A 14,647-nucleotide genomic window follows, 5' to 3' on the forward strand; every position below is an offset into this window, starting at 1 on the left:
TGAAGGAACACCCGTCGACCCAACGTCATTTCCATCCAGTAGGAAGCGGATTATCACAGAAGTCACTGCGGACCATATACCTTCAATGGATGAAGCTTATTTGACAAAAAGACAAAAGGGTAGCGGACCATTGACAACCATGAGTAAGGAAGATGTGCAATCTATACCAGCAGAAGGTTGGCAAGACAGGCAGGACTTGATCTTACCTGTAACATGTAATGAGGCCCTACCCCAAGACGTGCGTGCCGGAAGCAAATATTCTGAAGTCACGGATGGAGTTCTCCATGTGCTTGATGAGCCTCGGATTTTGCTTTGCCTCCTCTGTAGACGCGCTGTTCGACCTGGCAGAGGTATCGAAAACCACTTTCGAAATACGCATAAGTACACGGGAGATAAACTTAAGGGAATACTATCGTTTTGCGATAAGCAAGCGTTTCAAGATCCGACCAAGGTACCACTTCCGGAAAATGGTAGTAAGGCTATCCCGCAACTCCCAAAGCTAGGTGGATTTAGTTGTGATTACTGTGACTTCTTGTCTATCGACAAGTCGAACCTCAGGCGCCATTGTAGCTCGTGTAAACCTCACGATAGAAAAGGTGGCGAAAAAGGGTGGAAACATGTATTACTCCAGAGATTAGTCAAGGGTAGTAGTGTTCGGTATTGGATCGTGGAGTAGCAGGTGGTTAATCGATATGGGATATAACAGACATAATCACTCTTACCTGTTATATTACTAAAAGAAACTAGCACCATCTAAACCCCATCAGATTCAGAAGATTAAAATCCTACTGTACCAATTACCCCCCGTATCAGGTCCTGATACACGATTTGATGGTCCGTGCCCTACTCAAGAATTATCATCAAAAACGCATTGCCGTTCTGCAACTGCATACTTTGGGTCGCCAGATGTTTGTACCAGTTTTTACGGAGAGAGAATTGCAGCCTGAAGAATTTTGGGGCTATGGGTCTTCATCTGCAGAAAATAGGGGCTAACAGGGCCTATAGGGGTAAGTCTTGCTTTCTTGATTATTGTGAGATCAACGTATGGCTCCATGGCAGCTAACAAACCAAACTTCGGACGGCAGGACCTGCCGATAATCCGACGAAAATAAAATCATTTGGAAGTTCTTCAATTGGTGCGGCTAATAATTCAGAATTAGCGATATCCATAATGAGGCCTTCTACCTGCAGGTTCTTGTTGGCTCGAATACAGAAGATCAACCAGCACTCGAAGCAGCACGTCAGCCTCATCGGACTAACAGAAACATATCATTTGTGAGAAGAGATGTCAAGCAAAGCGCAGTAAGCAGCACACAACCTATCGATAAAAAAAATAAAATAAAAAAAAACTCTGTTATGTTCACCAAATATGACGAATGCTAACCCGTATGGTGGCAATCTCTTGCGTAGGGTAGATGTGCTTTCCATGTTGTCTCCTTTCCTTTTCTTGAGAAAATAGCAGTCACACTATGACTCATCAAAATACAACTGTTGGCTGAATGGCCCTGCCGGCATGGATGAAAAGGGAAACGGTTGCATATTTTTACCCCTCACAGATAACAAACAATAGGCAGCGGTAACTCCACTATACCTTGTAAAGCAAGTCGATTGGGACCCTAAAGAGACTGCGGAAAAGGCTTCATATGATGATGAAGACAGGTTCTGTGAGCCTGAAGCTGCGACAGAATACGATCCATCAGCAAGAGACACGGAACCTTCCCTGGCTTGCGACATACCAACTCTTGATGCTAAAGAAGAACCCATGAGCGAGAAGCTTGGCGAATACGAAGCAGCTACCATTACGGCCGAAGAAGGAGAGGAGCTAGCCGCCTTGACTCTTAAGAAAGCCAAAAGGGGCAAGCTGGTTAGAAATGATAGGGTTCGATTTACTCTCCTTACACAAAGAGCCGACAATGCAGCACAGGCCCAAGCTGCTAAGGACGATGAAGATGCAGCTGTAGAAGCCATACCGGAGAAACCAGATTGGGGTTATACGAGGGATTATGTGGCACTAGCAAAGCCACCAGCAGATGAAACGCTGAAGGAAGACAAATCTTGGCCAGAAGAGGAAAATGCGGCACCAGAAGCAGAGCCGATAGAAGACGCTAAACCTGTGGATGGTATGTTGCTCAGATGCGTATCAATTGCAGTATACTCACTGACTAGACGCACCAGAGGAAGAACACCAAGAGCCGAAGCCTGATGACTATATTCAAAAGGAGCAAAAAATAGCAAAACTACCTTTCAGCAGCCCGTATAGGTTAACGGCATATCTACAGCAGGTCCTCGAGCAGGCGTGTTTTGCTTATGGACGGAAAAATTGGCCAGAACTACTACGCAAGAATAACTGGGACTGTGTAGAAGCAGTATCGCTTACTACGTGGGTAAAAGAATTGGAGGATACTTTGGATACGCAACCGAGCAGAGGTCTTCTGCAATCAATAGCTGAAGTCCAAGCCATAGCCGTCGAACGTAGGCCTATCGACTGGCCTATGATGAAGAAGTTTTTTGACGATGCTGTCGAGCTTACCGAGATCTTGAATGTCAAAGAGTATGGGGAAATCATTATACAGATTCAACTTGATATTGGAAAAACAATGAAGAGCCTGAGCCGGGACGAAGAGGAGGCACAGAGCCAAGAGGAGAAGAAGTTGCAATGGATTGCTGAGGAGCGAAGAAAGCTAGATGAGCGGGAGGCGGAAGTTCGAAAGGGTAAGGAAAAAAGTACGAAAGAGTTCCGGAAATCGGCTGAATGGGAAGTCAAGAGAGTGCTAGAGGAGGCAGAGAAAACATTAGAGACAAGGGAATTTTTCTTAGGTTTAGTTAGGGATTAAGGAATGCTGGGTGGTTTTTTTACAAATTGAATCGACACCAAGCAGACAATGGTGCACTAGAAAGAAAGAAAGAAAGAATTGACTATGGTGTCTAATAATTTTTAAGAATTGTTATCATATTGAGGTCTTAATGGGTTGGTTACCAGCATCGCTTGTAGTATGTTTTTTAAAGGTTGAATTATAACAGTGGGGTAAGTGGTTTTAGGCGCTTGTGGAGATGGGTAGAGATTTAAAGTTTTGGTGGATTTTTAGTGCTAGCGGGGTTAATACAAGGACTAGTAGTGCGTCCGTCGCTCCCCCATTCGATCTGGGGTTGGCGAATTTCTCCACTCTCAACGACATATCAAGAGCATTCATCGTGATGATGATGATGGGATAACCCGCAAGGACGACAAGGGGCGGCAGGCAGTTATTCTAGCATGATGACTAGCGAGACAGGCCAGGGCGATCAGTGGATAATGATAATGGATTTATGTGTGCATCGAACGGTACGATATTGGCGTCATTCATTTATTCATTCCAGTGGCTAATGCTAGCTAGAGCATAGCGGTCTACTGGAGGGTAATGACAGCTATCTATTACCGTCCATTTATTATCCCGTGGGTTGATCCAGGCTGGTTTTTTACGACTACAACTATAGAACCTGTAACATCGTATAGAGGTACTTTTTTGGTATCTTTCGAGCCTCCAGTACAAAGTGTAACGGCTGCACCTAACCACTACGCCATAGGGCAAAAGATTGGCTAGTAAGTGCTATTGTAGCAAGTATAGTAGTGCATACAGATGCTTATAGAGCCTTACAGCGCTGTTACAGGGACTAATCGTAACACAAAGCTCCGAGGGCAGGGGTGCGGCTATAATAACAGATAGCCGCGAGTGGGTTAGACAAAGGATAGGGTTGGAAGGTTACTTTAGCCGTTATTATAACCCTAACCCTGGTCGCCAGTCCGCCTAGTAACTAATGACCAAATCAACTCTACTAGAGTTGGTTTTATTGACCCACTTTAAACCTAGTAGGGTTGATTATTGCCAGGGTATAGAGTTGATTTGACTTTATCCTTTATACAGAAAGGAGAGTGCTGATCAGAACAGGGGTTTGCCAGGGGTTTGCCACAGAACGCGACGCGTCCTGTCGCATAAAGTGCTATAAGGGTATAGCATACTCTAAATGGTTTCATTATTGATCAAAGCTTAATCGTTATTCAGATCTTATTATCAGTAACCAAGTCACTATGATCATCACTATGACGGCTTTAAACTGGCAACCTGAACCATATAATGCAATTTATCCCTACCTTCTTCTCTCAATATACCGCTTTCTCATCTATCAAGTGTATATTTGCCTCTATTACCGATAAGGTTGCTACTCATTTAAAAACACGACACCGCGATTTAAAGCCATAGCATCGATAGGGCCTAGTAGAGAAGATTCGAAAGATCCCGATACATTCTACGCAATCACAACGAACTACGTAATCTATGGTACCCAACTGATACAATTGAACCCATTCTGCATCTTGCGCCACAAGAACCAGACGGGATGAAATATCGTGCATGCGGCCATATTGTTCATCGTATCCAAAAGACACAAAAGCATTGTGCTAATGAGCATCAATGGATGAACACAAGAGGCAGAGGCAACCAAAGCTTAAGAGGAGGGGAGGTCAGGATGAATAACAAGGCATGAAGAGATAGAGGCATAACTTCTAAATTGGTAAATTATAGATCAGAGGATGTACGGCTGACATAAACGAATTGATTCAGAATATATAATACACTCTCCTACTTCTGGCAACACTCGATGACAGACGTCTAGTAACCTCTGCGTTCTGGAGTAAGCACTATATAACCTTGCAGAGTCAGGTGTAGAGAATCTCGGTGATGACCTTTCCATGATGTCCTAATAGCACGAATGCTTTCGTTGTCTCTCGTAGGGTATAGGGTATACGTAATTCGCTGACTTAGAACATAACACTGTATTTTAGCTTAAACCTACTGGAATAGGTTTGTAGCTTAAGACATAAGGAGTAATGGCGGTATTCGGTCGCTCTCGTCGAGACTTAACTGGAAATTATGGTTTCTGGCCATATACAACATAGCTAAGTGCATTAAATGAAGTCTAGGATGGCTTTAAGGTATAGACTTACAAATCAAACAGAGCGTGGTACTTGCGAGCATATAATTCCTGACGTATCTGGGCCAACATCACCAGGACTTCGTCTATGGGCATGCCTAGAACTCCACAGAATATCTTCAGAGAGAAAGCCTCTAGGCCTTCCAAGAGTTAAGCGATATTACACATGCCTATATCTTTCAACTGTAGATCTTTGGGCCATGATCCTAGAGGCAATCGGAACTTTCGGTTAACAACATTCATAAAGCCAGCATGCCTGATCCACCCTTCAAGTCTTGGCCCTGGGCAGGGCTCGCGGTTCAGCTTCGTTCTTGCCGTATCAATGAATAGTTTCATCCATTTCAGGAGGTAATGATTATCCGTGATTAAGCCGTCTTCTGAATAGTAGAGAAGGTCAAAGTCCTGAAATTCGGCCCAGCCGCCAGGATAAAGGTGCCTGTTGACGATCAGTAGGTGCTATCACTTCATTTCGCGCTAAATTACTTAAAAACGTTCTCCACTAGCTTTAGCCAGTCCAGGATGGAAGTCGACATATAGCATGAAAAAATATAGTTAAACTTATCATAGACCCATAGTTGCTCGACGTCATCGACCTCGAACTTGACATTTGGGGGAACCCTTCTTCTATCAACATTGCTACACGTCAAGCTCGGGATCAACATACCATGTAGGTTGGATAGCACTCAAATCGTTTCCGATAATCTAGAATATCAGCAATTCTTACTCCGTATATAGGGAAAGCGTTATATACTTCAGCACTAGGATACTCTTCACCGACGCAAATGGCCCCTATTTCTGTAAGCATGAATCGACACAAAGGAAGACTGAACATAATACCCACATATACCTGTCCCTGTACCAATATCTAAAACCCTTGCTGACCTATTCAAGTCAACTGGAGCTAGAAACAGGCGATTGCCAATGCCTTTAGTTATAAGCAAATGTGTCAGATCGAGTCGTTCTCGTTCTGCTTCGTCGTTAGGAAAGTTATAGGCTGTAAAGTATCAGAAGTCGCACAAAGTCATACGAACTCAGTAAAGGTCTTATAGTCCGCATTATAGGCATGGTATCATCGACCGAATTCAGTGGGATAATTCAGGACGCTCGAGGTCAAAGACGCAGTATAGGTTAATCTGCTTCGATAAGTAACAGACTCGAAAAGGACCTGGTGATTTATATTTCACTACTTAAGGTTGAGTCACTGTCGTTAACCTTAGAACGGTGATTAGATTGCAATAGCGTAAGAAGAGGGGTAGGGAAGGCACACAGGACGCGTGTCCACTTCAACTGGGGCCATATTAGTGGCGGCTTCTGCTGCTTCGTGCACCGGTGACTGCGGCGGATTAGAAGGACTTATGCCAGTCATTGTGGCGGATACGATGGGGAAAGGATTGCTGGGCAGCTACTAAGGAAGTAGACGAAGGGTCAAGTGAAACGGCTTACGGGAAACGTCTTATACTGGGGCCACCGGGTAAACTAGTAATAGCCGAAGTTTATGGCGTAGGGAAGGTCCAAGTTTCATAGGCTAGTGAGGCCATACGCCCCACTCAGTAATCTCTCCACTCAGTGTTAACAGGCTATAGTACGTCAGCTGACTTAATCGAGCTACTTAGCACGTGACCCAGTTGAAGCGCTGTTGGCATAACACTGTAACTAAGCCCTGACCTAGACTGTATCACTAGATAAGGAAATATCTTAGAATACTCTTACTCATCTTCTCTATAACTTTTGAAAGACCTGGTAACTGCTTGGCGGAGATTCTGGCCGTTAGTGGATATCCGGTGTTGCAAACCCCGCTTCAGACGTCATCATCGTCATAGGACGTGACCCGCAACGCTATCCTCAAATCAAATCTGGGGTCATCTTAGTGCCCACAAGCCTCGCCTTACTGACAGCAGGGTCAATCCAATTAAAATGCCTATATAAGAGGTACTTTATTGCCTGCCTAATTTCTATTATAATAGAAGTACCAGCAATTCCCGTTGTTGCAAAGAGGAACCTTACACACGCTACGCCAAGTATTTCAGGGTCGGATTCGTCCCCTGCTCAATACCTCTTCCTATCTACATCCTTATTGTTCGTCCCAATTTCACTGAAAGAGGAAATTCTACATCTCTCATTGGCTTATACCCCTGCTAGTTCCTCTTTCACTGAAAGAGGGACAATATTTTTAATCCCCCGCCCGTTTTTTCGATTAAAAGTGCCTGATAAACCTAGTGCTACACACACACACACAAGTCTATTACGCCCGGTAGGCCACTGCCCAGAGGGCTCTATGAGCTAAAAATACATGCATCTCGCTATTTGTTGCCTTGATCTCGCCAAGCCCTTGCAGTTCTTTTCTTGTTCTTTCCAGCCTGATCATCGCTTGTCTCCTTGATCCCCGTAGTTGTTAGTAGTAGCAAGTCAACTTGAAGCCCAATTCCTCCAAGTGTTCAGTTTCCTATCTTCGGCGGCTGAAGCGGTGCCTGCTTCTGGTTGCACGGGGCAATCGTTAGTAGGTATAAGTTTAAGGCCGATGAGTTAGTGGTGTTGTGGTTGTCATCTCTGTTCCAGGTGACCTGTGGCGATTGCGAACCTGATTGTGGCTCGTACTGCTTCCATGTTCGGTGTCCATTTTTGTCCATCTGATGCAGCTTTGCCCCCCAAATGAAAGGAGACGTTGCCGCGCTTTTCCTCTACGCATTGAAGCATCATCTCCTTGCGCTGTGCCATCCATTTTACACATCGGAAGAGGAAGTGCTCTACCGTTTCTTTTGCTTGCCCGCATGGGCATTCGTCGGTCACTGCTGCTCCAATTTGATACAGGTAGCCGTTCAGTCGTGCCATCCCGGTCCTGAGTTGTGCCAGCACGCTGGCTTCCTTCCACGGTAGCTGGTCGTACAGTAGCCGAGTATGTTTACCAGGCAGAGCTGAGTCGACCTTTCTCGAATGTCTGCCAACTCCGTCTGGTAGTTTCCTCTCCCTTCGCAGGTCTGCTCTCGTTCGACTGAGAATTGTCGTCTTTGCTTTGCTTGTTCCTATGCGTGGTGTGACGTACGCAGAGTTGCCTATCCTGATATGCTATACTGATATCATCTCTGCTATCCTGCTATATCTGATATGATGTATATCGGATATCGGATAAAGCTAGGCTCCCTTACCCTGATATCAGGATAGATATCAGGATAAGCTGCACACTCTGATTGGTCGGATGCCACTTTATCGCCTGACAACATCCGATTTTCCCATGTTTACAATCTTCGAATCTCTCAAACATCACTCAAGTGTGTAGATATAATACGTTGTATTATTTTGTGTCTCTGCTACTCTTAATAATGGCTTCTTCATCACAGCAACCCACAGATTTCACCTCACAGCCCCAGATGACTATTGACCCTACTGTTGATGTAGAATCAGTATCATCTGAGGTCCTGAACTTCGATTGCATATTCCGTGCGACATATCCCAAAAAGGGCCAGTTCGGACCATCAGGGAAGCGCAGAACGAAGGGAGCAGTGGTTTATGAATGCCTTCTCTGTTCTTCTGATCAGGCCTGGTCAAACCCCAAACGAGACAACGCCATATACCACGCCAAACGCAAACACCGTGAGATCGTTAACTCTTCAGACAATACAGTACTCGAACGATCATCGGACATGGGACCTCCATTAAAGCAAGCTAGGCTCGATAATTATTATACAGCAACGCCATCAGAATCGGCCCTCCGCAAAGTGTTCAATCCTCAGCGATATACTGAGAGCATGGTTGGCCTTCTCACACATCGTCGCCTTCCCTTTTCGGCAGTTACATGGGATGAGATGCAGGACGTCATGCTGTCCTGTAATCCGGCAATTGAGGACCTCATAATGACATCGAGGCATGAGGCGATGCGTCATATTACTGCGAATTTTAGCCTTTATCAGTCGCAGTTAAAGGCTAAGTTACAAAGAGCCGTTTCAAAGGTCCACATCTCATCTGATCTCTGGACATCGCCGCACCGCCATGGTGTGCTAGCAGTGTGTGCACGATGGGTTGACGAAGATTATCAACCCAGACGAGCGCTTCTGAGTCTACCAGAGATTCGACACAGCCATTCCGGTGAACATCAGTCTCGGATTATCTTCTCAACACTCGATATTTACGATATCGCGAATCAGCTCGGCTGTCATACGGGTGATAATGCGGCATCAAACGACACATGCTTGCAGCATTTATCAACCAGGCTTAGGCAGGACCGCAATGTGCGTCGTACTCCAGTTTTGTTCTCCCATCTAGTCGCCTAATCTATAGCAAATCAACTGGGATCCAAAACGGCACCGTATCCGATGTATCCTTCATGTTATCAACTTATCACTTCAAGCCTTTCTTTTCGCGTCTTCACGTGAAGCACTTCAAGCCGCCCTCGATGCTGCTGGTGATATCACTGGGGATGAGCACTACGAACCGTTCAACTTCATCCTAAACGACGCGTCTGGTGGTGATACGACAAACCAGCCAGATCATATGGAAGCTCAGACGGAGCATCCTGGCGGCGTTGCATGCAAAAGAACTTCCATTCAGAAGGTAAATCCTCCACTGAGATCAGATAATAAGTCAGACAACACCAGAAGGGGGGGCTGGGTTATGGTGCCAGCGCTGCGCAAACTACACCGGATCGGGCTGTGGCTACGTAACTCACCTATCCACAGTGATGCATGGGATGAGCGCATCAAATTACGGCTCGGTATTGATAACGATACGCGCTGGAATTCATGGTACAGGATGATCGACAATCTGATAAGGAAAAAGCAGCAAGTAAAGCAGTTCCTACTTGACTACGACAAAGCTCTAGGTGACAATATTCTCAACTCTTCTGATTGGGATTACCTGGAGAAAACGCACGCGTTTCTCCAACCATTCACGTCTACGACCTTGTGGGCTCAAGGCGTGACGGCGACGCTCTCGCAAAACCTCATGATCATGGATATATTACTTCGCCACTACGAACAGAAGAAGGTATCATCTCAGCTTTCGCCTAACTCAACCAACTAGTTTCTGATCCTCTCTTTAGGAGCTCTATGAAGCTGAGGAGACACATGATCCTCTCATGTTGCACTCTATTGATATGGGCTGGTTCGTACTCGATAAGTACTATGCTTTATCCGGGGAGTCCCCTATCTACGCAACTGCCCTTCTCCTTGATCCGTCGAAGCGAGCGCGATACCTTGAAATAAACTGGAAGGGAGAATGGGCCGAGGCTGCCATTAGGGACGCACTTTCGATATGGGAGGAAGAATACAAGATGGCGCCCACCCTCGGACCTGCCCAGGCGCTGAGCGAAGCGTTTAGGTCGCAGCAAGGGCACTCAAACGAGCTTGATCGGCTTCTGAACGAGATTATGGTCGCCGAGGACATAACCAGGGACGTAGACGACTTCGAAAACTTTATCCACAACAAGCCGATAAAGATCGAAGGCTCTCCGCTGGTCTGGTGGTGTCAGAGGGATCAGGTTCGGACATATCCGCGTCTCAGTCGCATGGCCATCGACATCTTGTCTGTGCCCCCTGGTTCTGCTGACCCTGAGTCTGCATTCAGTGGAGGAAGACGCACTTTATCATGGGATCGGGAAAGGATGTCATGTGTTAATCTGGAGAAGGTTGAATGCATCGGCAACTGGCTGCGTGAAGGACTCATTATACCATCATCACGTGGTGGTAGAGGGCTTGTTGTGGACGGTGAAATAAACGGCAGTGTTCATGTTGATTCGGATGATGATCTAGATTAGAATTGAATGAAATATTTACCTTTAAGCTTAGACATATCTGTCGTCATATCATCTCTGCTAAAGCTGCTAAAACTCCTAGACTGATATCATCTCTGCTATCCTGCTAAGCCGATATCATATCAGGATAGTGTGTTATCCTGATATCAGGATAATTTATCATATCGGATATGATATCAGGATAGGCAAGTCTGTTGCCATCTCTACGATCGCCCCTGCGTGCTGTCAAGCCTAGATTATCTCATTGTTCTTTGCTCTAACCAATTACAGCATTTATTGTATGCAGCTCATCCGCTTTTTACTACTTCGAGCTTAGAGGATGCATGCTGGCCGGACTAAAGCCTCCGCGGAAACCGTCAGACAAGCATTTAGCCATGCCAAAACAGTACATTATCCAATCAGACATTTCGTGTATGTATGTATGTATATTTTTCGTCCGGGGGCCGTGAGGCCCGTAAAGTCCCCTATTGGGGCACAGGACGTGCTGAGCTAGAGTCTCTGATGCTAAAATCTACGTAAAGCTTTCGCAAATTAAGAACAGACCACTATCCAGCATATCATCGGCTCAAAAGCGCGTCCTGTCGAACCTGTTACCCGTCAGCGGGATGACCAGGTGCGGCTATCATAGCGGTAGCCGCTATATCGGTCAGTCTTTAGTGAGACTGGGGAGAGGGCGGCGGCATGACCGCACGAGGCGGCCGAGCCCATGAGAATAAAGAAAAGAAACAAAGAAACAGAAGAGAAAGGAAGATAGAAGGAGAGGAGGAGACGCAAATGCATCTCCGATCTGCCTCGTTTAGTAACGAGTGCAAATCCTTTCGAAGAAGGTGCTTGATTTGGTCAACTTGATGTACTTGTCGAAGTTCCTTCCTATTGCGAGGTTGACCGCCGCAGTCGGCGAGGGGACGAGCCTTATTCGACACCGCCGCGGTACTTTCCTGCAGTAGAAGACATGGTCAGGTGCTTTGCGTCGTCCGCACGAGCAAGTCACCTGCGCGTCGTCGTGGTTGAAACGTTCGTGGTAGGCAGCGAAATCCCCATGGAGGGACCTTGCTGCGAGTAGATGGTGCAGGGCAGCCCGAGGAAGCGAGAGTTCCGGTGGGCAGCGTATAGTCGCTTTGAGATTCAATCTCTTATATTGCTCGGGAACGGAGGTTGTCCACCATGTCTCGAAAGCTTCTTTTGGTTTCTGCCTCGCCACCTTTCGCAGGTATGCTAGCGTCGGCTGAGCGCCTTCCGGTTCTGGCAGCGAGGACGCTGCCTTTGCTAGTTTATCGGCTTGTTCGTTGCCGGAAATGTCCGTGTGGCCAGGTATCCAGCGCACTTGTGTAGCTCCGTGTGATGCAGCTAAGGCCTGGAAATCGACGAAGACTGCTTGTGAGGAATCAGACGGTGTGCCCCGTAGGCATGTGGCGGCTGCCAGGTTGTCTAGACAGACTACAATGTCCCGTGCCGCTGATCCTGGGAGGTTCAGAGCGGCCTTGAGGCCCTCCAGTGCTCCTGTAGCTTCAGCGTCAAAGACCTCGGCAGGTCCAAGACGGCCCGAGCCGTCGCAGATGGAGAGGTCCTGCTGGTGAATGGCGAAGCCATAGCTGGCTGCTCCCTCCGAGGACAATGAGCCGTCTGAGTATACGATCCAGGTGGTTGGGTCTATTGTCTCAACCCACTGGAGGAAGGCCTCGGCCGATTCCTCTTTCGGGGCTGTCTGTAGGGGTGTATCTTGTCCCTTGCCGAAGCATTTCTGCATGAGGGCTGGTCGTGGACAGGGTGCGAGGAGCTCATTGGTCCTCCGAAGACGGGTTCTGAAGCTGCTCTCTGTTGGAGCTTGGTACTTCCGCTTGATGAGCTGATGGTATGTGGGTTGCCTGGGTGGAAGCGTGCGCTTCGCGAGGGGGTGAGCCTCATCAAGGGATTTGAGCCGGGCGGAGAAACGGTATCGACGTGCTTCAAGAAGCTGAGTGATAGGTGGTATCCCGCTTTCCCGATGGAGGATGGCGACCGGAGTCGTCTTCCAGACAGGGAGTATAGCTCGCATAGATTGAACTATAGCCTTGTTCATTCTCTGCAAGAGATGTTGGATAGCTGACGGCCGGTCTTTAGACGGTTGCTCCCACCGCGGTCGGGTTGCCCCTGGGTACCATACTTCGGTGCCGTAGAGCAGGACTGGTTCAACGCAGGCCCTGACGGCACTCCGTACAGCGCTGGGAAGCGGGCCGTGTATCGTGTTGGTGAGTCCTCGCAGATGGTAGGCGACAGCCTGTGACTTAGCCGTCCACTTCTCTGCGTGGACTCGGAATGACAGGCTGCTGTCCAGCCAGATGCCTAGCCAGCGCATTGCTGCCTCGGGGTGCTTCTCGACATCGCCATGGCGTATTGCCGGTGCGGTCTCGAGCTTGCTCCGAGAGAAGTGCATGACTTCGGTCTTCTTGGGGTCGAAAGATACCCCGTTTGCGGCGCCCCAGCGGACCATTTCTTCGACAGAACGTGATGCCGCAGCGGCCGTTTCCTCGACCGTGTCGCCGACGCACAGGATGGTTGTGTCATCTGCATAGCCGAACCGGCCTTGGGGGTTGCTCAGTCGGTAGATGGGCTCTGTATATAACAGAAAGAGGATCGGCGATACCGGCGATCCCTGAGGGAGACCGCACTGGAGAGGAGAGAGCGGGGTGATTGTATCTTGGTACCTAACACAAGCAGATCGGTCATCCATAAAGGATCCGGCCCATTGGGCGAGACGTTCGGGCCAGCCCTGTTCCCGAAGTCGCAGAATCAGTCTGTTGCGCAGGACAGTGTCGAAGGCGCCTTGGATATCCATCGTGACCAGCGTGGCCACCTTCTTGCAAGCAAATGCCTCCTCAATGTCGTGAACTAGGGCGGCTACGAGGTCTGTCGCAGACCTCTTTGGAAGCGCTCCAGCTTGTTGCGGGTGAAGGACTCCATAGTGAATGCATGCCCACGCGAGACGGCGCGCGACTAACCGTTCCAGTCCCTTACCGAGACAGGAGAGCAGAGAGATTGGTCGCCAGGCTCGCGGGTTCGTCAGGTCTCTGCGTCCAGGTTTGACGATCATGACCACCTCGGCCGCTCTGAAAGGCTTTGGGTGGTGGCCTATGGCCAGGCACCCCTCGAAGAGGCGGCGAACGTGTGTTCCGATAAATGCCATACTGCTGTGAGAAGCTTGACTGTGATGTTATCTGCCCCCGGCGATGTATTCCCGGTGCGGAGAGTCGCATCCTGCGCTTCTTCTAGGGAGATTTCATGCGGAAATGGGATCGTTTTGCGAGGGCTGACCTCGATCCAGGGATCCTGGATATCGTCCTCAGCTGTCCGACGCTCTAGAGTCGCTCGCCGGAGCGCGTTGGCCTTGTCGAGCTGGGTTTCGTAGACCACGTCGTCCACTTGGAGTGGAGGCGGTTGGAAGGCTCCTGGCGATCTCAGCCATCGGACGGCCTTGAAAACGGAGCTGCTATCTGAGAAGCTGTTGATCAGGTTCCGCCAATAGAGCCTTTTGGCGCGGCGGACCACACGGTGGAAATCTCGCTTGGCTATTTGAACCTCTTGGTTGAATCCGAGAGGGTACAGCCTTCTGATCGCCCGATACCCGGCAGCAGCAAGGGCGCACTCTTCGGTCCACCACGGAGCGTTGCGTGCTCCCTTCCTCGCAGGCCGGCCCGCTGCCTTTGCTGCTGATTGCAAGAGGCTCACTAGTGTGGATGCGAGCTTGTCTAGTTCTAGTGGGCTTGAGGCGGCGACGGGGATCGCCGTCGATCCCAGCTCTACGATTTCGACGAAGCGCTTGAGCTCGTCGTCTGTTGTTACCCGGATTTTGCCTGGCTGTGTTGGGGCCGGCTCGACATTTGGGAGCGTTAGGCTAAGGGTGAAATGATCAGAGCTGGTGGCAAGGTGGTCCTCGACATTAGCTTCCGCGAGAGGTAC

At 48.4% G+C, this 14,647-nt stretch overlaps 2 protein-coding genes across 2 annotated transcripts; one reads left to right on the forward strand and one right to left on the reverse strand.

The window, feature by feature from the left end:
- Positions 1-1,369: 1,369 nt before the first annotated feature.
- On the forward strand, positions 1,370-2,834 carry BKA55DRAFT_714153 (uncharacterized protein; the record flags this gene model as incomplete). The annotated part of the gene is made up of 3 exons (XM_046200859.1): positions 1,370-1,411; positions 1,571-2,120; positions 2,167-2,834. The coding sequence occupies 3 exons, from the start codon at positions 1,370-1,372 to the stop codon at positions 2,832-2,834; spliced, it is 1,260 nt and encodes a 419-aa protein (XP_046043363.1).
- Positions 2,835-4,655: 1,821 nt separating this feature from the next.
- On the reverse strand, positions 4,656-5,927 carry BKA55DRAFT_582058 (uncharacterized protein). Its single transcript, XM_046194088.1, has 6 exons — positions 5,720-5,927; positions 5,633-5,670; positions 5,452-5,586; positions 5,203-5,404; positions 4,982-5,100; positions 4,656-4,933 (listed from the first exon to the last, which is right to left on the reverse strand). Exons 1-6 carry the CDS (start codon positions 5,798-5,800, stop codon positions 4,906-4,908), a joined length of 603 nt encoding a protein of 200 aa, XP_046043364.1. The 5' UTR covers positions 5,801-5,927; the 3' UTR covers positions 4,656-4,905.
- Between the last annotated feature and the right edge of the window lie 8,720 nt (positions 5,928-14,647).

The sequence above is a fragment of the Fusarium redolens genome (genome assembly GCF_020744475.1).
Source record: "Fusarium redolens strain MPI-CAGE-AT-0023 chromosome Unknown BKA55scaffold_21, whole genome shotgun sequence".
NCBI lineage: Eukaryota > Fungi > Ascomycota > Sordariomycetes > Hypocreales > Nectriaceae > Fusarium > Fusarium redolens.

What these genes read in the sequence shown, in the direction of transcription:
- BKA55DRAFT_582058 (XM_046194088.1), bottom strand. Translation starts at nt 5,800, where the DNA reads ATGTTCAGTCTTCCTTTGTGTCGATTCATGCTTACAGAAATAGGGGCC. An exon ending in ATGCTGGCTTTATGAATGTT is followed by an intron (nt 5,101 to 5,202) that starts GTTAACCGAAAG and finishes GAAGGCCTAGAG; the next exon opens with GCTTTCTCTCTGAAGATATT. An exon ending in TACCACGCTCTGTTTGATTT is followed by an intron (nt 4,934 to 4,981) that starts GTAAGTCTATAC and finishes TAATGCACTTAG; the next exon opens with CTATGTTGTATATGGCCAGA.